This window comes from Moschus berezovskii, chromosome 21, assembly GCF_049115385.1.
Source record: "Moschus berezovskii isolate FMDL1 chromosome 21, NW_MosBer_1.0, whole genome shotgun sequence".
Lineage (NCBI taxonomy): Eukaryota > Metazoa > Chordata > Mammalia > Artiodactyla > Moschidae > Moschus > Moschus berezovskii.
The window spans coordinates 42,647,737-42,672,360 of NC_142480.1; the positions used below are offsets into that span (position 1 = coordinate 42,647,737).

The window sequence follows — 24,624 nt, forward strand, 5'->3', positions numbered from 1 at the left end:
CGCGCCAGGCATTCCCAGCCGATTCCCGAGGGCTCGGCGGTCACAGACTAGGCCAGAGGAGGTTCGAGCAATCAATCGGCCTTCCCTCTCGCCTTAAAGGCATCCAGCGGTTCAGGAAGGCTGAGCCAGAGAGGGTCCGCTCAGACTAGTTTCACAACCTGGCGGAGGCGGGCGGACGGGAAGGTGGGCAAGTTGCTGTTCCTGGAGCAATCGGTGACCAAGGAAGCCGCTTCCTGGGAGGAGACACAGGCGAAGACTTCACTTGGCCAGCAAGCATGTGCTAAGGTTCCTGGAAGAGATGCTGTTTGCTGCGGGATGCAAGAGATGCCAAAACCTCAGGAGCACAGGAGTCCAGGGCCATACCACCTTGAACTGAACGCAGCCCATCTCATCAAGAGCAAAAGAATAGTAGATCAACAAGGACCTACTGTGTAGCACAGGGAACTATATTCAATATATTGAGATACCCTACAATGGACAAGAATCTGAAAAAGTATATATATATATACACATATATCTATCTATAAATCACTTTGCTGTTCACCTGAAATATTGTAAATCAACTATACTTCAATTTAAAAAGGTAAAAGAATAAATGTATTGATAGGGAATGGTGAGTTTGAATATTTTTCACATTAAAATGTACTTTGTAAATGTAGTTTTTCTTTGTGCTAATAGTTTAGTATAATGAGGTTACATAATTTAACATAATGGCTATGTGTAACAACAAAATTACTGAAAGTTTATCAACCAGTCCTTGAGTGCAGATATCCTTATGGCAGGAAGTGAAGAACTAAAGAGCTTCTTGATAAAAGTGAAAGAGGAGAGTGAAAATGTTTGCTTAAAGCTCAACATTCAGAAAACTAAGATCATGGCATCCGGTCCCATCACTTCATGGCAATTAGATGGGGAAACAGTGGCTGACTTTATTTTGGGGGGCTCCAAAATCACTGCAGATGGTGATTGCAGCCATGAAATTAAAAGACGCTTACTCCTTGGAAGGAAAGTTATGACCAACCTAGTCAGCATATTAAAAAGCAGAGACATTACTTTGCCAGCAAAGGTCCATCTAGTCAAGGCTATGGTTTTTCCAGTAGTCATGTATGGACGTGAGAGTTGGACTATAAAGAAAGCTGAGCATCGAAGAATTGACGCTTTTGGACTGTGGTGTTGGAGAAGACTCTTGAGAGTCCCTTGGACTGTAAGGAGATCCAACCAGTCCATTGTAAAGATCAGTCCTGGGTGTTCATTGGAAGGACTGATGTTGAAGCTGAAACTCCAATACTTTGGCCATCTGATGCAAAGAGCTGACTCATTTGAAAAGACCCTGATGCTGGGAGAGATTGAGGGCAGGAAGAGAAGGGGACGACAGAGGATGAGATGGTTGGATGGCATCACTGACTCAATGGACGTGGGTTTGGGTAGACTCCAGCAGTTGGTGGACAGGGAGGCCTGGCGTGCTGAGGTTCATGGGTTGCGAAGAGTCGGACACGACTGAGCGACTGAACTGAACTGAGTGCTGATGTCAGCTGTTTCCAACATCCCAAGGGACCCAAATGGAAACTTTCTGAGGATGGGGTGCCTGTCTGTGGTCCCTTACTACTGCCTACAGCAGCAGCCAGCACTGTGTGATTACTCCATAAATATGTGCCGAATGAACGCATGAATAAATGAACAAACCAAAGAGAAAAGGGACGTGAACAGAGAATTCACTGACAAACATGCATGGAGTGCCAACCTCATGCCTGGTAAAGTGCTTGGTGCTGTGAACCAAGAATGCAGAAATGAGGGGGAAAAAATCTTGCCTTTGTGGCGAGTACATTCTCATGAAGGAAGATAGAGAAAAAACAAAAATATATGTAAATTATAGAGTTTAAAAGGCAAGTACAGATTAAATGAAATTCCTGTTTTATGGCAAGATGAGAAAGATTTAAACATGTCTTTCCCAGTTTGGGCTTCTGCATTAGTTGTGTGTTCTGTATCAGCATTAATCAGACTTCCTTTTTAATCTTATTAAGGGTCACAAGTCCTTACGAGATAAGCTTCCTTAATTATGATGGTCCATGACCCACTTCCCTCTCATGCATAAATCTAAATATGTAAACTGTCAATAATACAGTATTTAATGTACAGATCTGTGTCTCAAAACCGTATGTAATTGTGCCTTGACCTCTAACAGGCGAAACAGTTGTCAGAGAGGGAAAGAGGCTGCCAGGAATTCCCTCTTTAGGGCAGCTTTTCCTACCAGGAAGGAGACCAAGAGTAAACCTCCCATAAATTTCTCTCTGGGGGCATTTTATAACTATGAAGATGGAAAGACCCCTGGCACCTGAATTTGCAAACATTATCACAAACTTATCTCCCATTTGTTCTTCTAGACACCTACCTGCTTTTCTTTTCCCTGACAAGTTAGGCATATAAATCTCTAACCATTTACCCAACTGCTTCTTTTGTAAAACTACAATACATGAATACTTTCTCCTGTTAATCTGTCTTCTATTGTCAGTTTAATTCACAGCTCTCAGGGACTAAACCTAAGAGGGTAAAGTGTTTCCTCTACAGCAAAAAATCTAGATGGCTCTTTCAAGAGGTTTAGTGTGAAGAGCAGAGAGGTGTGGCAGAATTGAGAGGGTAAGTGGGGTTAAGAGTGTTGTTATTAAACAAATGCTGGAAAGGGTACGGAGAAAAAGGAGCCCTCCTACACTGCTCCTTGCTGCTTCAGTGTCAGCTTTGTTCTCATTCTCTAGTCCCAAAAGGGTAATGTGAGGCCCTAACAGATGAAAGACAGTCTTCCTTGGATGGGAGGTCAGGACAGGGAGCACCATGGTGGTCATGGAAGGCTCCAAGGGCCACCAGTCTGCCCTCCCAACACACTCACTTCTTCTCTCCTAGCCACATCACCCGCCTCCTCCCACCTGAATGGGGATGGGACTCCTCAGCCTTCACAAGCCTCTGCTCACACAACACGAGATCACTTCCCAAGGAGAAGGATCTAAGATACATGCTTGGAAATCCCACTGTCCTGTGGAAGGATGGCACGGCAGTGGGAGAAGAAAACCAAGGCCCCGGAAGACACGTGAGGACCTCTGCTGTGGGTAGCTGGCTGTGACAGGGAAAAGGGGAGGGGTCCAAGCCTGCAGAATGGTCCCTTCCCTGGCCAGGCCTACTGTGGGGGGGGAAGCTGGGAAGAGAGGTCCCCCCACACACCCAGAGGAAGGCTTGTTATTCTCAAACATCTGCACTCTGTGTGAAGAAAAGTTCTCAAAAATTTTATTACAAAACTGAACCATGACAGAATATAAGCTTACACATGTAAACAGTATTTACATTATATGCAAAATATATTACAGCTTTAATTTATGAACTGATATATCCTGGTTTTTCTTCTTTTTCTTCTCGGTTTTCTTTGCATTGCTGATTTGCATTTTCACTTGATCTTGTAATTTAGAAAAGAATGCCTGAGATGATTTTAAGGCTTTGTCTTTACCTTCATCCTGCAATTAAAATAACGCAAGGTCATACTGTAAGGTATTATGCTTAAAGATGAACCAAACCACATGACTACAACAGGGCATCACAGTACAAATGTGGAAAAGAACTAGACAGAATTATGAGAGCCTGCGCCAATTAGAGCAGAAGTATTATACACATTTTATACGACTACAGTGGTCTCACAATGTCAGGTGACTATGAGCCCCTGCACTTGAAACCCAAGGTTTAGGCTGTAACACAGCCAGTGCCCACGGCCTCTGCCCTCCCCTCCCTTCCCTTTCCCTTCGTGGGTGAGCTTGGTCACTAGACGCCCAGGTCACCTAAAGTGTGCCACTGGCCCTGTATTCAAGCCCCCTGACAGCTCTTCTCCCCGTCCTCACCTTTAGCAGAGAGGCTTTGCCCGTCTTGGTCAGATGTTTCAGCTTCTCAGAGGCTACTGCTTTGGTGTATCTCCCTGCCTTGTCTGGGTTATTCTTTTCAAGAAGTCTTCTCCGCTTTTCTTTCTCCTTTATTTTCAAATGCTTTTGGTATTTCTTTTTCCTCCTTTCTCGTTTCTTATCTGTAGCTGTTTTCTCTGCAGCTGTTTTTATATCTCCAGCTTTATTTTTCTCCTATTGAAAAACCAACAATAACACACTCATTAATCTAATGACTTTGGAAACTGTAAGAGAAGCAACTGCATGGACCATGGCCCAAGTGTGAGAAGCGGCCAGACCCCACCCGGGCTCTGAGAGGCTCTGGCCACTCAGCGACGTAAGACCTGGGAAGCGCTGTAAGACCCAGGACGCACTGTAAGACCCGCGATGTGTGCTCTGATGGTGACAGTTTGGCCTGCACACTCCTTCACCAAGGTGGCCTGGAGAGCATGGGTGTCAGGCTTCCCCTCTTGGAGAAGCAGGCAGACCCCATCCTGGGCTCCAGGGACCCAGCTCTGAGCCGCTGAGGGCAGGAAATCTAGCTGGTGAAGGTCCACTTCCTCCCTTTTCTCCTCCAATCCAGCCCAGCCGAGGGTAGGAGGCAGAGGCTCTGAAGGGTGGGTGTGGGTGGAGCAAAGCAAGTGAGCACAAAAATGGAGGGCTCTGCTGCCATGCTGCCGGGGGGATGAGGCCCTGGCAGAAATCAGTCCTCCTGGCAGAAACCACCACCCCTGCGCCAGGCAAGGGCTCCCAAGTACACAAGGCAGGGGTGTCCTGTGTGTGGTATGTCCAGCTCTTCCTGGACCCACACACTCTGCTCTAGACCATGGCTCCAGGACTGATAAGCCTCACGTGGATACAGCAAAAGAGGAAAATGCTAATATCAAAGCACTGCTAAATACATGCAGTTGGTTTCAAGTCTAACATCTTAGCTAACATCTAACAACCTCAAACTTCTAATATTCAACCTGAATTATAACAAGATACTGATGTTAGATATTTGTAATCAGCATTTACAATATTTCTCAAACCTACATCTCATAATAATACCTGATTATAGAAAACTCATATTTGAATATTCTATAATATTACTAATTTGATGATAGGTGAGAACTGCTGAGATATGTTAGAATAAGCACTATAAGCGCAAAGAAAACGATGTTAAATGGAGATCTGACTATGAACGACCAATTTATAACAGATACTTCAACACTGGCTTCTCACCTTGACCTCCTCTGGGGCCAGGAGGGCTGCGTCACTGACACTCACGGGGGCAACCTCCTCCATGGTGACAGCGGGCAGATTTGATACCACTTTAATCTCTGGAACAGGCTAGAAAAGAGACAACACGTTTGATAGGAAGTCAGAAGTGGTCCTCACGTAAAACACTTAAATCATGAACCTAAAGTATAACATACTTCATGGAGATTATTTAACATGAGAGATGTGAGGTCTGTTGGCTGAGTCAGTGGACATGAAGGATCTAACCCGACAGGTAGCAGGCACTGATAAATGCCGGGTACAGACACCACCCACACCCCCAAGTCCATCACACAGTGAAAACACAACCAGAGACCAGACAGGGAGAAAGGGTGGGAAAGGAGGAGAGCCTGTGTCTAAGACTGAGGGTCTGGCAGGGACCGCCAAGGAGATGGAAGTCAGGCTGAAACAGCTGGGGGGTCCAGATCCGTCCTGGGACCAGACACGAGCCTTCCCATGGGAGGCCCAGCCTGTGGTTCATGGGAAACCCTGCAGGTGTGCGTTCTGAACCCAAACAGTGAGTCTCTCATCTGTCATCTACTCCCCGAGATGTCACACACTTACTGGCTTGGGGATGAAGTGGAAGTTTGAGAGTGCATCCAACTTTAAGAAGAGGGAGTCCATCATCTTCTGGATTTCTACATGCTCTGGATTTTCTTCCTCTGCTGTTTTTTGCTGAGGAAATCAGTTCAACATCATCAGACTAAAGCGGCCACACAGGACAGAACACTCAAGGCCCATGAGGGCATCACCAGTTTCTCGTCGTCAGGCTTCAGCTCCAAAGACACTTCCCAATGTAAGGTCACTGTCGCAACCGAACTGCTAACATTTAGAACTTACAATTTAGTGCCCTTAATAGTTAGGCATTGTTGGTGGCAATGTAAAATGGTGCAGTCACAGTAGGAACACATCTGGCTGTGCCTCCAGAAGTTAAGCAGAGCATCACCATAGGACCCGGCAGCTCCACTTTTACGTATATGCCCAAGAGAATTAAAGCAGGTACTCATACACCTATTTAAGTACATATACATCTATGTCCACAGACACACTATTCACGAAAGGCAGAAACAGCCCAAATACTCATCAACTGTTGAAACTGGATCCATAAATTGTGGCACACATACAGCAGAGTATTATTCAGCTTCAATAATTGCTGGAAAGTTAATAATTAGCTGTGAGAGTACCAGGGGACCAAGAGTGACTACAAACCACCCCCAGCCAGTGATACTCCATGGGAGCACTACAGTCCCTCTGCTCCTATAGCCACGCTGCCTCACACTACACACTGCGACCCCAGCTCAGGACTTCTATCTCTCACACCTCTCGAGCAGTAGGTAGAACCCACAGAACTCGTTCTCTACATCTCCTCCCTGAATGGCAATGGCTTTGCCATAGTGTCCTCCTCACCTGGTTGAGTTTGATGTACTCCTGTTCGTAAATTTCAGCGAGGCTCAATTTACTCTTCTCGTGGTCCAGTGTTAAACGCTTTTTATACTCAAATGCATCCTCTTTAGGCTTTTCTTTGCGTACGACATCATCCCAAGCCTGAAACAGGAAAGGCACATGGAACATAAATTGACAGACAAAACCTGTAACTTCTTTCTAGGGTCCCTTAGGCCTCTTCCTCTGGAATACCGATTATCATTACAGAGTAAGCAAAGTGCAGCCAAAAGGAAGGCGTTTTCTCAAAGCAGAGAGAGCATCACTCAGGTGTCCTTTTTTGTTTTAAATGCTGGTTACCAATTTGAATTCCACAGCTCCCCATGGTGGTTTGTCCAACAGTCAAGACAAGTTTGCTTTACTTCAAATGAAAAGATCCTCTGGGTACCATACCCATTCCTCAAACCCTTCCTATTTTAAGCATACACAACTTACAAAGCCATGTCTTGCTATACATGCCCCATACTCAAGTTTTACTCTAAGTTTACAAAGTAAGATCAGTTTCTAAACAAAAACTCTTTGGTAGGTTTTACACACTTGAAAACTAGACCCTTCATATGTCACACTAGACACGGCACCTGTACCAAGGGTCCTAGGTGTGAACATGTCAAACCAGATCCCAGTCGCCCTCCAGAGCTTCATCCCACACCACACGAAATGTCAGCAAGGCTGGGGGGTTGTGGGGGATGGCAGGGGCTCTGGCTACTTTGTTCTCCTCAGGAAGGACACCCTGCTTTCTGGGGTACTAGCAAGGACAGTACCTCACACAACAAAGATCAAGGATACCTCTGGGGTAGACTTAGGGCTTTTAAACAAAAACTTGATAGGAACAAATATTCTAGGAAAAGAGTGTTATTCCTATTCCCCCAATATTCTATTTCTAAAAATGTCAGTGAACTATGAATTAAGTTAAATTTCATTCTTACTGACCTGATCTCTTATTCTCTGCTTAATGATATCCTCTAGTTGGAGAGTGGTCTCCTCTGTGATCACAGGTGCTAAAGGATACAGAACATGTATTGTTAGGTAGATAGAAATGAACCTGTGGTTTTGTGAATTCTTGGGCCACCCCACCACACCTCCCATATCAGAAATGGGGGAAAACGGACACTAATGTGTGTGTTAGCTAACCTTTCTGATGCTCCCCGCAATTTGAGAACCACAAAGCTACAAAGTACACACAGTGGTAAATGCTAACACTTTTCAACCTGTGCACCTGGGGATGCACTCCTTTTTGCACTAAATACAATGAAAATTCATTCTGATGTAATGGGTACCAGAATGAATTCAATGAGATGGTCAGGGATTTTGGCTGGAGTCACAATTTAATCAGTGTACAGTAACAGCAGGCACTGTAAACAGCTCAGCAGCAGGACTCTAGTTTTGGGCGACACATTAGGCATCACTGCTGCTGCTAAGTCGCTTCAGTCGTGTCTGACTCTGTGCAACCCCATAGACGGCAGCCCACCAGGCTCCCCCGTCCCTGGGCATCACTAGTACAATACTAATTCTTGGATGGATTAGTGGTGTTGTGCCTGTACAGGAAAATATTCCAGTTCTCAGAAAATAGTAAAGTACTCGGGACCAAAGTGTCACGATCCTGGGTACTTACTTTCAAATGATTCGGGGGGAAAAAAGCACACACACACAGCCACACATAAACAAGGGGAGAAAGCAAACACGGCCAAAGGTTAACAATCGGCAAACCCAGGAGAATGGCACACATTTGTCCACTGTACTAGTTTCCAACTTTTCTGTATCTTTGCAAGTTTTTAAAATAAAAAGTTTGGGGGAAAGAAATATTACTCCAAATCTATGAAAGCCACTGAAAAGGGTACGTGAACACCCGTGGAAGCCCAGTGGGCACACACACCCATGCGCACAGCATGGTCAAAGTGCAGGGTCTCTTCCAGGAGGCTGTTCTCAGGCCGCTTCTGCGCTGTCACTTCTCCTTGAAGCTGCCAAGGTTTCTTCTCCAACAACTCTTTTTCCAAAGATGCAATTTTTTCATTCATCTGAGAAAGAGACAAGAGTTACCACACATTTGGAAACAGAATTAGACATACAGGTGAGTAAAGAAACTAATATTTTTACTAGTGGGAGAGCAAGAAATGCATTATTCCTGAAAAAAATCCCATTTTGTCTTTGCATTTTTTAAGGATGCAAAGTAGTGACTTCTACTCATATCTGGAGGTAGGATAAGGAGCTGTAAATGACCTCTTTCCCACACTCGTTTGAAATGTTATGTTTATTTACTCAGTTCTCCCAGAAGCATTTGGGTGTATTTCTGGGCTCTATTCTAGTGAAACTGACCTATTTTATTTATTCACAAACCACTATCAACTTAATTATTAGAGCATTCCAAGACTAAGTAATTTTTTATTAGAGCATCAGAATCTGATGGAGCCTGATGCTTCTGACTCCAGGCTTCCCAGGTAGCTCAGTGCTAAAGAATCCACCTGTCAGTCCCTGGGTTGAGAAGATCCCCTGGAGGAGGAAATGGTAACCCACTCCAGCATTCTTGCCTGGGAAATGCCATGAACAGAGGAGCCTGGCGGGCTGCAGTCCATGAGATGGCAAAAGAGTCACACACGACTGAACACATATATAGTACCCCCTTGATCCACACCCACAATCCAAATTATCTCTAATGTCTAAAGAGGTGGCATCTATAATGACTTCACGGTGTGTAAGATGACAGCATTTTCAGCAACCTTACCAAATTATTATTCCTAATAACTTTCCAGTTCACCTGCTTGGTTTTTCTAGTTCTTTCTCCAAATATGAAAGCTTTCATTGCAGTTTTCTCATCTCTTATTAGTGTTTTCTTTCATAGTTGCCCTGGCTGAGTAACACTTTTGTAAGAATCTTAAGTAACAGTGGAAATAGTAACTGTGGTAATGGAAATAAGTCTTATTCTTGATTTTAAAGGGATGTTTCTAGAACTCTACCATTAAGAGGGATGGCAGATTTTGGCTAGATATGCTTACATTTCGCTATAAGTGAAAAAAAATTAGGAATGAATATTGAATTTTACTAAATGTCTCTTTTTGACACATATGGAGGTGACTATATGATTCTTCTCCTTAACCTACCGTAACAAGTATTAAGTTAAATTAATAGATTTCCTAATCCTGTATGCAGGTCAGGAAGCAACAGTTAGAACTGGACATGGAACAACAGACTGGTTCCAAATAGGAAAAGGAGTGCGTCAAGGCTGTATATTGTCACCTTGCTTATTTAACTTATATTCAGAGTACATCATGAGGAACGCTGGGTTGGAAGAAGCACAAGCTGGAATCAAGATTGCTGGGAGAAATATCAATAATCTCAGATATGCTGATGACACCACCCTTATGGCAGAAAGTGAAGAGGAACTCAAAAGCCTCTTGATGAAAGTGAAAGAGAAGAGTGAAAAGGTTGGCTTGAAGCTCAACATTCAGAAAACAAAGATCATGGCATCTGGTCCCATCACTTCATGGGAAATAGATGGAAAAACAGTGGAAACAGTGTCAGACTTTATGTTTTTGGGCTCCAAAATCACTGCAGATGCTGATTGCAGCCATGAAATTAAAAGACACTTACTCCTTGGAAGGAAAGTTATGACCAACCTTGATAATATATTAAAAAGCAGAGACATTACTTTGCCAACCAAGGTCCGTCTAGTCAAGGCAATGGTTTTTCCCGTGGTCATGTATGGATGTGCGAGTTGGACTGTGAAGAAAGCTGATCGCCGAAGAATTGATGCTTTTGAACTGTGGTGTTGGAGAAGACTCTTGAGAGTCCCTTGCACTGGAAGGAGATCCAACCAGTCCATTCTGAGGGAGATCGATCCTGGGTGTTCATTGGAAGGACTGATGCTAAAGCTGAAACTGCAATACTTTGGCCACCTCATGCGACGAGTTGACTCACTGGAAAAGACTCTGATGCTGGGAAAGGTTGGGGGCGGGAGGAGAAGGGGATGACCGAGATTGAGATGGCTGGATGGCGTCACCGACTCTGTGGACATGAGTTTGAGTGAACTCCGGGAGTTGGTGATGGACAGGGAGGCCTGGCGTGCTGTGATTCATGGGGTCGCAGAGAGTCGGACACGACTGAGTGACTGAACTGAACTGAACTGAATCCTGAATCAAGAGGATGAGGCCCACACGGCTGTGGTAGTGTTACTCTTTCATTGCGCTATTTTGCATTTCCACATCACTATTCACACGTGAGACTGTGCATGTTTCAATGTTACCTGTCAGGTTTGGGTATTCATGTAATCACAGTTTCACAGGAAGACAATCTGGAAGCTTTACTCTTCATATGTGGGAACTGATCAAACAGTACTAAACTGTCTACTTCTTGAAGGCCTGATACAATTCCCCAGTAAACTAAACCCACTTTTCTTTTTTTGTGGCAGTGTAGGGAGGGAAAGTCACTAACTCAAGGACAAGTTTCTTTTTCTTTCACTTTTTTTTCCTTAAAGACTTTCTCTTCAGGGAACAACCTGATAATCATAGATTTAACTCAGATTCTCTTTTTAAAATAATGCTCTTGATATCCTTGGTATCTGTGGTTATTTACTTACTCTCATTTCAAGTTGTGTGATATAATTTTAAGACAGTTAAATGATAAAGCCCAATGCCTGGAGCCAGGCTATATCTATTATTTTCAAGCAACATTTTGTCTGTCTGACAGCATGTCATAAGGAAATAATTTTTATCAACTTTGGAAAATGTGTTTGAGATGGTATTAATTAGAATTCTGGCTGCATAGCACCTCACAGATACAAGCAACTGAAGCGGTTACCAGGAGAGGTTCATAGGACAGCTAGTTAGGAAAAAATCTGTGTCAGGTATAAAGACAGCAAGGACAGAGAAACAAGTTTTATACATGGGCTCCATACTGAAAGCCACGAGTTGGGAAATGCAGCACTGAATTTTGTAAATTAGCTGCGTCCCACATGGTTATCTCTGTGCACTGCCACAGAGAGTGACAAGATTTTTTTTTAAGGATAACTAGGTGTACCATCAAAAAACAAGCCCCCTGCCCCCCTCCCCAAAACCAGGGCAGATTAGTTAGTAGTCTGAGTTCGACAGTCACTGTTAAACATAATTTAAAAATCCCTTAAATTTCCTAATTATTACCTTTTCTTGTCTTTTTTCAAAAGAGGATTTGACTTCATCAGAGTCTTTCCGTACAGGTAAGACATTTGTATCTTCAGTGTCCTCATCACTGGGCAGAGCAAAGGTCACTCTTTTCGAGGTCTCTTTATGTTGTTTGCTGTCTCCACTTTCTTCAAGGTCATCATCTTCATCCCTATGAGATCAAAACACTTATGAAAGGAAACATACCAGTTTTCATTAGAAAATCAAAAAGAAACTTAGCAGTTAAACTTCTTTTGTAGACAATACAATTAAATATTCAGAACTTCCAGTATTTAGGTAAAACAGAACAAAGTGTCCAATATATAGAAAACAAATTATTCATCAATCTATAATACAGACTTATCTCACCTAAGTAACAACAGGGTATTTCCATTGGCACAGAAAACATATCAAAGCTCCTGGTAAGGAAGGTCTGCCTGCTATTGCCAGTCAGACAGTACTTAACCTAGTAATTCTTACTAGGTTGTCTCTGACATCCCTTCAAATTTGGCGACTTCCTCTGGCTATTCTGAGACTGTCTGATCTTAGAGAATCCCACTTCTTAGGACAATCACATCTGATGACTAGTAGTACACAGATGACTGAGCAGCTCCAGCTTACAGGACTCAAAATACTCACGTCTCAGAAATGCTTTCTTCTTCTTCAGCAATCTCTTCTTCTTCATTTGAAGCCAGTTCATTCCCATCATCATGGACACTTGCTACGTCTTCATCACTTTCAACTGGATCAAAGAAATCTTTGTATTTCAGGTTTCTGGAACTTTTACCTGACTAAAACAAAAATACTTTTAAAACCTTTAATCAAGGGTAGAAGATACATTAAATCACACATGAATGTGCGTGCATACTGTGTAGGGGAAGTCGGCAACTAATAACACTACTACAAAACCCTAAGAACTATTAGACCACAGCAAACCAGATGGAAGCAGATTCATTTATAACTGATAAGACAGAGCACCACATTCTTCTCTCCAAATCTTCTAACTACAAGTATTTCCAAAACATCCCTGACTATAAAAAGTATACAAATATCTTCTTTCACTCTTATTCTTAGTGCTTGGTGAAAATCCACGTTTGAGGGGAAATTCTGAATCTTCCTAACATGTGTGACTGTGGTTCTGAAGCTACAAAGAAGTGTTTCGTGATAAGGAAATGATGGCTTTGGTTTAATTTCTCTAGTCCCTTTCTTGTTTTTTTAACTGATCTATATATTTCACTGATCCCCTGGTGAATTTTGAAGCATTTTAACCCTCTTCTGGAGAAACAGAACCCCATCTCGTGTGATGAGGCAGAAAGAACACTGTCCTCTCCCCAAACTTTACCTTAAGAGCCTGGCCTCCAAACAGTCCTCCTTCATCTTCATCGGAATCCACATCTTCAAAAAAATCAATATCATCCTCCTCTTGGTCATCTTTGTGTTCCTGTTCCTTTTCCATGTTTTCTAAAAAGGTTTCCATCTCAGAGAGCTTGAAAAATTTATCGTCTACTATGGACTTTTCTGCTGGTTTCCTAGGCACTCTGCTTTGCACCTTGCTCTGACGTTCCAGTTTGCTGATATCAAAATCAAGATCAGAGTCCTCGTCGCTGAAACCTTGGCTTTTCCTCAGATCCAATTCGCTTGAGTTTTTGGCTCTCTCATCCACTTCAGAATCATCAGCACTCGGGTCTGACACTTCCTCCTCTTCTGCTTCCTCCACCTCCTCTTCCTCTAAATCTTGTTCCAGGTCCTCCTGGCCAGCAGCCTCCAGTTCCATCACATCCTCTTCACACTCCTGCTCTTCACTCTCTGGAAAAAGACTGATGTCTTCATCTTCAATGGTTTCACTAACTGCACTCTGGAAGTGCTGTAAAATTGGTTCATTTTGCAGTTCCAATTGTTGCCAAATCTGCTCATCATCGAAATTATTTATCATCAATTTTTCTAAAGGACTCCCATGTTTCCTGTCATTCGCTAGTACTTTATTAAAGTCATAAAGCACTTTTGTTAAAGAAGTAAACTTTGATGCCAGTTCATTTTGAATGCTGTTAAGAAGCAGGGAGAAGGAGTTAAATGAGATTTATAATTATACTTAACAAGTTCACCGCACTCAGAAATGAAAGGGAAAAAAAGGCCAACTCTTGTGCAAAATCAAATTTTTAAAAAGTTGAAGTACTGCTTTACAATATTATATTAGTTTCAGTGATTCAGTATTTTTATTGATTATACTCCATTAAGTTATTAGAAGCTAATGGCCAAGATCGTTCCATTGCAATACAACATATCCTTGTTGCTCATCTATTTTACACATGGTAGTTGGTATCTCTTAATCCCACATTCCTATCTCATCCTCCGCCCCCTGCCCCCATCAACTGGTAACAACTTTTTGGTTCTGTGTATTTGTGAGTCTGTTTCTGTTCTGCAATATACATTCATCTATATTTCTTTTAAAATTCTACATGTAAATGATAACATACAGCGTTTGTCTTTCTATGGCAGACTGCAACAGGCATAATATTCTCTAGGTCCTTACAGGCTGCGGCACATGGCAGGATGAAATCTCCATTTTAAGTATAGATTCTGGTCCCCCAAGAATGTACTGTCTTGCCCAAGAATTGCATTAGTATATAAAAGGTGACAACCCAGTATCTCTGAATCTGCTAGATTTCAGGCAGGGAACCCATTACAGACCTCTTTGCCTAGAGATAAAGAATGAATCTTCTGGATGAGGAAACGGCAACCCACTCCCATATTCTTGCCTGAAGAGTCCCATGGACAGAGAAGCCTGGTGGGTTACAGCCCATGGAGTCGAGTCAGACATGACTGAACGTGAACGGAGAGTGTCTTAGCTTTAAATTCTCAACTCTGCTCTATCACAGGCCACTCCATTCAGTCAGTCCACAGTCAACTCCTGTGACTGTGAACAGCTGTGACATCTGAGCTGATACGTATTTGTAAGACGACAGTCTGACAAAAAATCTGGAGACACGTATTTCAGGCAGAAGAAACAGCAAGAACAAACTTCCTAAGACAGAAATGAGAAATGAGGCTGGTGAATCTGAGGAGCAGAAAGGCCAGCTTGGCTTGAGTGTGGTGAAGGAGGCAGAAGGGAAGGTTAGACAGCTGGGTGGGAGCCAGATCATGCAGGCCTCAGAGATAAGAGGCTTTCATTTTAATAAGTGAAGGTTGTGGGTACTTCCCTGGTGGTCCACTGGCTAAGACTCCACACTTCCAATGTACAGGGCCTGGGTTTGATCCCTGGTCAGGGAACTGATCCCACAGGCCGCAACTAAGAGTTCACATGTAGCAACTAAAGATCCCGAGTGCTGCAACTAAGACCCGGACAGCCAAATAAATCAGTAAATATTAAAAGTAAATAAATGAAACAGTACAAATAAATATTTTAAAATCTTTTTTAAAAATTAAAGGTTTTAAAGCAGAGAAGCAAAATGACCTGACTTATGCTTGCAGAGATGGCCTGCCGAGGAGAAGGAATGAAATGAAGGTGATCAGAAGGCTGATGCGGGCATCCGGCAAAGGATGCACAACTGTGCTGGGATCAGAGCTGCGTAAATGGTGAGAAATAGTCAAATGAGGAATACAGTCTGGAGATATAACGGACAGGATTTGCTAACGAACTGGATGAAGAATTGAGAAAAAGGAAGACACTGAGGAAATGGCTTGGTTTGCGTCTGAAAAACTGTAAAGATACAATGTGAAAGGGAAGGCAGGTGGAGAGAATGGGGAAAGGATGTCAGGAAGGGAAGAGGATAGGAAGCAAACAGAGCAACAGTTCATTTTGGACAGACTGAAATCTAAGATGCTGAGTGTACGGCTGTAGTTGGCTGTGAGCCTGGAGCTCAAGGAAAAGGTCGGGCTTGAAATATAAGATCGCTATACAGTCTTCGAAGAAAAACACCAAGAGTTTGTGCTGCGAAGGGAGATGAAAGACAATCCTAATTTTCAAGAGGCTCAGTCGTGGGGTGGATAGATAAGCAAGTTAGTACTTTCAATAAAGTCTGATGATGAGTAAGTAAGCACTGGGTGCTCTGGTAACAGATGGGACAAAGAGCACGCCACCCGGTGCGTCTGTGTGAAGGATGAGGGCACGGAGACCTCAAGACTGTAATAACCCAGGTTAGTTTGAGTTCAGCAGCAAAGAACTGGGAGACCCACAGAACATAGCTCTTAACCATCTAAAGAAATATGACAGGCCAGGGGAACGCAAACTACCCGAAACGTAAGGAAAAGAGCTCTCCCCTTCCCCTAATCTGCAACTTGCCGGGAGCCCGCAGCCCGCGCCCACGCGAGTCCTGCGCCGCACCAGAGCCCGGGATCTGAGCACTTACGTGAGGAAGCACTCTGGGCTGTCGGTGGCTTTACCGACCTCCCTCAGGCACCGCTCCAGGGTCCGCCGACGCCAGGCTGGCGGGGCCATGGCTGACTGCCGCTCGGAACACAGCGCCGCATGCAAAGGAAGTAAGCCGCCGCCCGGAAACTGCGCCGCAAAGATTCACCCCCGTGCGACCGAAGCCTCGAAACAAAGATTCCGCGGCTCACAGGTTCCGGACCCACCTCCAGCCTCAGCCAATGACGGCCCGAGAACTTTAACCAGCAAGGCGCAAAGGGGCGGGGCTGGAAACCGAAGTCGCCTTTGGTCAGCTCGATGAACTTTCTCCAAACTTTTTGTTTTGTATTCCTGAGGGGCCCACAGGAGGTGTCGCGTCCTCCTTTTAAGTTTCTGCTTTAGATGCACTCGGTGACTTCAGTACTCTGTGCTGTAAAACAGAGGGCCTGCTCCCCCGCACACAGAAACGCAGCACACTCGCCAGACCCCAGCCTCTTCTGCCCCGTCCCTCCGAGCTTTTGTTCGGCTCTTACCCTCGTCTGTCCCGCCCCTCGAGGCTCTTGCCCCGCCCCTAGTCAGGTTGTCCCGCCCCTCCGGGCTCTCGCCCCGCCCATAGCCCCGTCTGCCCCGCCCTTTCGGCCCTTAGCCCCGCCCCAACGCGGTTGTCCCCTCCCTTGCCGCACAGTCGCCCCTCCCACGGAACTGCAAGTCTGGAATTAGCAGATGCTTCCCAAGATGGCACGAATGCTGAAGCTGGCGGCCGCGAACGCCGTAGGTGAATACTCCGGGATCGCGGCTGTCCGAGGGGTGGGACTCACGGGAAGGGAGGCCGGGGCCCAAAGAAGCCGCGTATGGTCGGCACACCTGGGTCTGCTGCGGTCTGCCTCCGAGGCGCTTTCCTTGGCTGCTGTCAGCGCCGTTAGAAATTACCAGGGACGCCTCGGGTTAGTCTGGGGATTTCCTTCTGTGTTTGCGTCGGACGGTCAGCAATTCTCTGTGTGGCACCGGAGGTGGGGGCGTCCGGCTAAGGGGCAGCCAGGCCGAGCCAGACGCCAATGTAGTAAATGGCAGACGGACAATGAGAGACGGGGGAGGAACCAGAAGAAGCACTGAAACGCAGGCTGAACTCCCGGCCCGCGCTGGAAGGTCAGTTGTGTAAAGAATATGGAAGATGTGTGTTTTCTTCCCACGTGCCCTAAGATATTCATGATCTTGTGTAAAGCCAGGGAAGAACGCAGCAGACGGATGTGGAAGGTGTTTTGAGTTCTCTATACCACTATTAAAAAAGAAACAAAAACCCTCAAGTTCTCTGACACCTCAGTTTTTTTTTTTTTTCCTTCATCCTTCATCAGGGGGCAACTATTTCTCTTAATCTGAAATTCCCTGATAGGAAAGAGCTGCCAAGTGGTGATATCTCAGTTACTCCTGAACATTCGTGACAAATACTTAAGCTGAGCACTTTCAAAAAGTGTTCAAGGGCATGAACCCTCAATAATGTTAGGTTTCTCTTCTAGAAAATGCTGTCTGTTCCACCTCTTGAAACTTACAGTTTAAATCCTTTAAAGTCCTGTCTCTAACTGAACAAATACTTTATTGATCACTGTTTTTGGCTTCCCATGTGGCTCAGTGGTGAAGAATCTGCCTGCCAAGCAGGAGACACAGACACAGGTCAGGAAGATCCCTTGGAGAAGGAAATGGCAACCCACTCCAGTATTCTTGCCTGGAGAATTCCGTGGACAGAGGAGCCTACAGGCTACAGTCTATGGGGTTGCAAAGAGTCCGACATGACTTAGCGACTAAACAACAATAACATAGTCTTTCTTACAGTCACAAAATGTCTTATACATTTATCATTGCAAGTCACCAAGTCTAAGTGATGGGCCCTATACAAACTGCACTGTAATAGTTGTAACTGTTTCAGTCCTGGATCAGTTTAAAGAGGTGATATAGATATTATTCACAGGACTTACACTGAAGATATTAAAAACTGAGAATCAAAGAATGGTAAAGAAGGACTTCCCTGGTGGTCCTGTGGTTAAGTCTCCAAGCTCCCAATGCAGGGATCATGAGTTTGATCCCTAATTGGGGAACTAGCATCCCACATGCCACACAGCTCAGCTAAAAAAAAAAAAAGGTACAGAATGTTAGTAAAGTGGGAAAATTAAACATCATGGTTGAACAACATCAACTTTGTTGTCAGACAGACCTGGACTTGAGACCCAGATTTACCACTTATTGTGACCTGGAAGAAAATCAGACCTTTTTTTTTCCCCTCTAAGTAGGAAGAATATTAAACTACTCCTTTGAACTATGATTATTCTAATTTATGGCCATCAAAACTAATAGGCAGAGCTGGACCACCTCATGGTGCACTCCTGTTTCAGAATTTGTGATCACAGTTTGCTTAGGCAAGATTGTGAGGTAGTATTGTTACGTAACTCTAATGTTAAAATAACCTGTAGGTCCTTATTGGGAGAGAGGTCAAATCAGCGAGGTGTTACACCCTGGGATCTGTCCTCCACAGGTGAAAGATCCCAGCTGTGTGGAGAAGGCCTACAGACTGGGCCGTTTCTGTAGTCTGACCGATGATTTTCTTGGTTGTTAGCATTTTTAAAATTCACCGTGCCCTTCCGATGGCTTCTTGGTCTACACAGAACCTGCTTGCCACTGAACCGGCAATCACTGTGTGTCATTAACAATAAGAATGTCCAGATTTATTGTTTGCCAGTTATATACGTCTTGCACTGTAGGAGTATATTTTTACATCAAATACCTAATTTTTATAAGACACCAGCAAAGCAGATATTTAGCGGGTAGGACCAGTATTTTTTTTTTATCTTGTAAGGAAAGGTTGGGGGCGGGAGAGAATGAGATGGCTGGATGGCATCACCGACTCTGTGGACATGAGTTTGAGTGAACTCCGGGAGTTGGTGATGGACAGGGAGGCCTGGCGTGCTGTGATTCATGGGGTCGCGGAGAGTCGGACACGACTGAGCAACTGAACTGAACTGACTGAAGGATTAGGTATTCTTTTTATTAAATCTGCTTTAAATGGTATATTTATGTGTGTACTGGCTTGGAGCACAATTGAATTTCATGGTGATACACTGAGTCCAAAGAACTGGAGTCGCCAAGGAGAACATGAGCACCAGTTGGGACAGTGTGTGGAGAAGATGCAGAGCAAGATGACGTCTGTAGTGGGTATCTGTCCCCCACAGCCAGCGGGTCTGTCTCCCTGTGGCTAGGGCAGGACGCTTTGCCTGTACATGCTTCCCTTTGCCACAGCGCCACAGTACAAGGAACCTTGTCCCCTCCCTTTGGAGAACAAGTGTGACAGTCATGCTTTAAGCAGAGACAAAGGAGCAGTCATTGATCCTGAATGAGGGAGAGGCCCCACAAGGTGATAAGAGTGACTCAGGCTGTGGGCTCTGTGTCACTTGGTGAAGCATTCCAGGCCCAGGTCCCTCCCCCTGCGGCTGAGGAGACTGCCTTCTCGACAAGGAAGACCATACAGTCCTCAATCAAATCAAATGGTGCCGCTTTAATTTTCCTGTTAACCAAACATTTTAGTAAAGGGAAATTATTAATAATTTTAGGTTAGCCGAAGCTCTGTGGTACTAGGTACTATTTATAGTGTTTTTCATTAAAAACTAACAACCCTTTGTTTAAGTTGTGTGTTCTTGGGATTTCCCTGGTGGTCCAGTGGCTAAGACTCCAAGCTTCCAATGCAAAGAGCCCAGGTTTGAACCCTGGTCTGGGAACTAGATCCCACATGCTGCAACTATGATCGGTCCCACATGCTATAATTAAGACCTGGCACAGCCTAATAAATAAAAATAAAATATGTGTTCTTCAATTTGCTATTTCATACTTGTTTATTAAGTGACGTAGTTTTGCAAGATTATATTTAGATCTCATACTTATATGTGATTTTCATTCTTGGGGGGAGTCCAGCTCTTAAAGTCCAGTATTTTGGGAAGAACACATTACAGGCTGCTTCTGTTTCCAGATGCAAAGTTTGTTCACATTCAGAGGCATTTCTGCTTCTAGTCTTTCAAAATTATAAAAAGAACAATTAAACTCAGTCAGAGAAAGTTCTTATAGGTTTAAGTACCCTCTTGATCTTTGCCTGTTTTTTCCCCTAATGAGATATTTTCTTTAGCTGATAATCATCCAAATAAAGTACACATTAAAAGGTACTTATAGTTATGACTTTCATTAAGTTACTACAGACTATAAGACCAAAAAATTGGTTGTAGCCAGAGAAGAAAATTCCTTGCTCTCATCATTAAATGTATGTCATTTCCCTGTCACATTGAAACTTATGCTTTATGAAATACAGAGAGTAACAATGATTCTTTGTGATATCCAGGTTTCCTTTAAGTGTTATTGGTAAATATAAATTATTATGAAAAATGTCATCCTTTGTCCTGAATCTAAAAAGCACAGAAGGGAATTCCCTGGTGGTCCAGTGGTTAGGACTCTGTGCTTTCACTGCCAAAAGTGTGAGTTCAGTCCCCAGTCAGGGAACTAAGATCCCAAAAGCCGCATGGTGCAGCCAGAAACAAAGCAACGGCGAACAAAAGTTCAGAATTAGCCTTTTAATTCCAGACAGTTATTTCAGAGCAGGATGAATAATTCTGATGTACATTTTTCATTTAACTCATCTGATTTAATTTCCCTAATTTAAAAAAATGAGTAAATAATTTTTACATGTATTTTCTAAAATTAATTTTAGAAAGACATCAGTTCTCAAAAGAAGGATGTCACTGACAGTTCAATTTTTCAGTGCTTTTCCCCAGACTTTGGACTCCAGTTTCAACAGTAAGAACTTCCACGTCACTATCCTCACGTCCAGGAGCTGGCCCTGTATGGAACCTGGGCCGACTCAACCATGTTGCAATCGCAGTGCCAGACTTGGAAAAGGCCAGAGCCTTTTATAAAAATGTTCTGGGGGCCGAGGTAGGTGAGCCAGTCCCTCTTCCAGAGCATGGAGTGTCTGTCGTTTTTGTCAACCTGGGAAACACCAAGATGGAGCTGCTGCACCCACTGGGAAGTGACAGTCCAATTGCAGGATTCCTAAAGAAAAACAAGGCTGGAGGGATGCACCATGTCTGCATTGAGGTATTTAGTTACTTTAATCCTTAGTGTTGTAAATTTCTCTTTTAAAATGTCTTTTATGTTTTTAAAATTTCTTCTTTTGATTTGGTTTGATCTCCTTGCAGTCCATGGGACTCTCAAGAGTCTTTTCTAGCATCCAAGTTCAAAAGCATCAATTCTTCAGCACTCAACCTTCTTTATGGTCCAACTGTCATATCTGTACATGACTACTGAAAGAATCATAGTAATATTGGTCCTCTTCAAAGATGGATCTATTGATATAGTCTCTTTCCCTCTCTATAAAACTTCAAATCATAATGAAAATATGCCTCAGTGAAGTTTGGGTTTAACTGTCACTATCCACTGAAGTTGGCCAAAACAGATTTGCGTTTTTGCTATGGTATTTACAGATCATGTGCACCTCCTGTGCAGTAGAAATACACTGTTTTCCTTGTCACAAGGCAATTAGAAGAAGCAAGTGACAAGACTTTGTGAAGAAAGAATTTCCATATACATGCTAAATATTATAATTATTTTCTATCTTTAAAATTTTAATAACTTGACCTTTATTACAAAGGCAATACATTTTTAGTTCCCAACTGATTTCTCACATCTTCTCAGTTGCATCTGCCAGCAATTTCTGGAAAAAAAAATTGTTAGACAAGAGCAGTCTCTGTAGAGATGCTTTATCCATAAATGTTCATGTTCTGAAAACTTGCTTTTGGAATATCAGCAGTATTAGTTAGGCTTCATTCTCAGTCCATGAAAGAGGGGGGTTGGATTCCAGCGTGAACACAAGTATTTATTCAGTTCACATTGCAAACATATTAGAGAACCTACTGCGTACCCTCCACTGAGCACTTGTGTTCAGAAAGAATGTACTCTGTTTGAAGAAAGTTTATTTTTAGTAACATTTGGTATCCTCATCCATTGTTCAACGAGTTTTAAAATGCAGTATGTAATCCTCGGCTCTTTGAAAATAAGTTTGTATAAATGTGAACATTTGTTAAGTCTATATTTGGATACATGGATGTTATTCACTCTGGGGTTTGTATTTTTTTTAATTGCTTGTGAAGCTATTAGATCATTAAACTCCGGGGTGATGTAGGACTGCCTCAGAATGCGGGGGTTCTTCCTATCCCTTTCTACCCACTCACTGGGTTCCCGTCTAGGAGGATGACTTTCTGAGACAGGTACATGTTAAGTCGCTCAGTTGTGTCTGACTCTTTGTGACCTTATGGACTGTAGCCCTCCAGACTCCTCTGTCCATGACATTCTCCAGGCAAGAATGCTGGAGTAGGTTGCCATGTCCTCCTCCAGGGGATCTTCCTGACGCGAGGATCAAACCTGTGTCTCATGTCTCCTGCATTGACACGTTGGTTCCTTATACTAACACCACCTGAGAAGCCCTCAGAAATGAGAAAAATCACTGTTCCATCAAGTATTTAGAAACACATTTGCTCCTTTCCAGACCACCAATAAATATGAAGAAAATAGAAATGGCTTCGAAGAGAGTTGCAAAATTATACGTCTGGATTTTTCAGGAATGGTGAAAGATATTTTGGTGACAGTTTAATAGTGATTTTCATGTATATGAAGTTCTGATCTTAAAAGTAATAACCAGTGATTTCCTTGGTAGTCCAATGGTTAAGAATCCATACTTCCAGTGCAGGGGGCGCAGGTTTGATCCCTGGTCATGGGACTAAGATCCCACATGTCATACTGCATGGTCAAAATAAAAGTAATAACCAGACAGTTGGGCAGATGGGAAGTTTGGAGATCAGGGAGGCACTCGTATCTGTTGAGTACCTTCTATAAACTGTGCTCAGAGCTTCTCATCTGTTATTTCATTTTGAACTCTTAGCTATATATGTGGTGGGCCTCGTCTCTCTCTTGTAAATGAGGAAGCCAAGACTCTTACGAAAAATAATTTGTGAAGAATCATCAATACCGCTGCAATAAGAACATGCTATGAAGTGAAGCACACATCATTTAGGTCCTAAGGAGAAATGTTTACTAATGGAGAAAATGCTTAAGCATTGTGGTTGTTCACCTGGGAAAATTTAGCAAACTCTTATTTTTGTGATGGTTAAAGAATGATTCTGCTCAAAGGCAGAGGAGTTAGACACATTTTTGCAAAGTTTCTTCTATGTCTTACGATACTATAGTTTGGTATTTTTATGATCTCAGATGTGTTCTTGTTTATTTCCTTTTCTCAAGGTGGATAATATAAATGTGGCTGTGATGGATTTGAAAGAAAAGAAGATTCGTATTTTAAGTGAAGAGGTCAAAATAGGAGCACATGGAAAACCAGTGATCTTCCTCCATCCTAGTGACTGTGGTGGAGTCCTCGTGGAATTGGAGCAAGCCTGATGAATAATTCACAAGAAACTGATTGCCCCGAAAAAGCCTTATTACAGGGTGCTTCAACATCGAGTCCTTCACTGCTTCTGTCACTTAGAAGTCAGAACTAAATTACGGAAGATTTTTTAAATAAGCAGCAGCAGCAGCATATACATATATGCACACACAAAATATTTGCTGATTATGTTGGATTCTTTTTTCTTGATTTGGGGAAAACTTTTATTATTGAATACTTATGGAATATTATTAAAGTCATATTCATAGAAATAAATTATTCCTGTTCTGAAATGGGGTTGAGTACAGTGTGTCTGCTGTTTGGGAGGGGGGGCAGGATGGAGGCACAGAGGACACCTGACTGTCACATGCCTGTATATCTGGGACAAAGGGCTTCCTAAGGATGTTATAGAGGGTTTTTTTAGAGCAAACTGTTTAAGGATAAGGAGTGCTGACCTCAGAATTTTTGTTCTTCTGAAGCAGTGCATGTTCACAAGCTATTTTGGGTGCTAGTGCTAGATTATAAACGAAATTTTGTGGCAAACCTGGTGCCTAAACTAGTGGGTACATAGATAGGCGATTTTTTTTTTAGTCAGTAGACATAGAAATCGGAAATATCAAAAGAATATTTCATCCAAAGATGGGCCCAGGAAAGGACGGAAGAGATAATGACCTAATAGAAGCAGAAGAGATCAAGAAGAGATAGAATACACTGAAGAACTGGACAAAAAAGATCTTAATGACCCCCGATAACCACAGTGGTGTAGTCTCTCACTCAGAGCCAATCATCCTGGAGTGTGAAGTCAAGTGGGCTCTCAGTTCAGTTCAGTCGCTCAGTCGTGTCCGACTCTTTGCGACCCCATGAATCACAGCACGCCAGGCCTCCCTGTCCATCACCAACTCCCGGAGTTCACTCAAACTCAGGTCCATCGAGTCGGTGATGCCATCCAGCCATCTCATTTTCTGTCGTCCCCATCTCCTACTCCCAATCCCTCCCAGCATCAGAGTCTTTTCCAGTGAGTCAACTCTTCGCATGAGGTGGGTCTTAGGAAGCACTAAGCACTTTATTTTTAGCTAATAAAGC

The 24,624-nt window shown here is 43.3% G+C and overlaps 2 protein-coding genes across 2 annotated transcripts; one reads left to right on the top strand and one right to left on the bottom strand.

Annotated features, from left to right (window-relative positions):
• Positions 1-3,254: 3,254 nt before the first annotated feature.
• MPHOSPH10 (M-phase phosphoprotein 10) lies at positions 3,255-16,592 on the bottom strand. The gene is made up of 11 exons (XM_055417967.2): positions 16,084-16,592; positions 13,080-13,779; positions 12,377-12,528; positions 11,738-11,909; positions 8,482-8,623; positions 7,539-7,606; positions 6,576-6,713; positions 5,733-5,843; positions 5,133-5,240; positions 3,873-4,103; positions 3,255-3,494 (listed from the first exon to the last, which is right to left on the bottom strand). Exons 1-11 carry the CDS (start codon positions 16,170-16,172, stop codon positions 3,345-3,347), a joined length of 2,061 nt encoding a protein of 686 aa, XP_055273942.2. The 5' UTR covers positions 16,173-16,592; the 3' UTR covers positions 3,255-3,344.
• Positions 16,593-16,733: 141 nt separating this feature from the next.
• MCEE (methylmalonyl-CoA epimerase) lies at positions 16,734-23,834 on the top strand. The gene is made up of 3 exons (XM_055417966.2): positions 16,734-16,857; positions 20,872-21,206; positions 23,403-23,834. Exons 1-3 carry the CDS (start codon positions 16,806-16,808, stop codon positions 23,553-23,555), a joined length of 540 nt encoding a protein of 179 aa, XP_055273941.1. The 5' UTR covers positions 16,734-16,805; the 3' UTR covers positions 23,556-23,834.
• Positions 23,835-24,624: the final 790 nt, after the last annotated feature.

Bases quoted from the DNA above. Each gene is read 5' to 3' on its own strand.
- MPHOSPH10 (XM_055417967.2), bottom strand. From the start codon at position 16,172: ATGGCCCCGCCAGCCTGGCGTCGGCGGACCCTGGAGCGGTGCCTGAGG. The intron at 4,104-5,132 runs GTGAGAAGCCAG...GTTTTTCAATAG, and splicing joins TGGCCCCAGAGGAGGTCAAG to GAGAAAAATAAAGCTGGAGA. The intron at 3,495-3,872 runs GTGAGGACGGGG...TTTTAATTGCAG, and splicing joins GCAAAGCCTCTCTGCTAAAG to GATGAAGGTAAAGACAAAGC.
- MCEE (XM_055417966.2), top strand. From the start codon at position 16,806: ATGCTTCCCAAGATGGCACGAATGCTGAAGCTGGCGGCCGCGAACGCC. The intron at 16,858-20,871 runs GTGAATACTCCG...TCAATTTTTCAG, and splicing joins GGCGGCCGCGAACGCCGTAG to TGCTTTTCCCCAGACTTTGG. The intron at 21,207-23,402 runs GTATTTAGTTAC...CCTTTTCTCAAG, and splicing joins TGCACCATGTCTGCATTGAG to GTGGATAATATAAATGTGGC.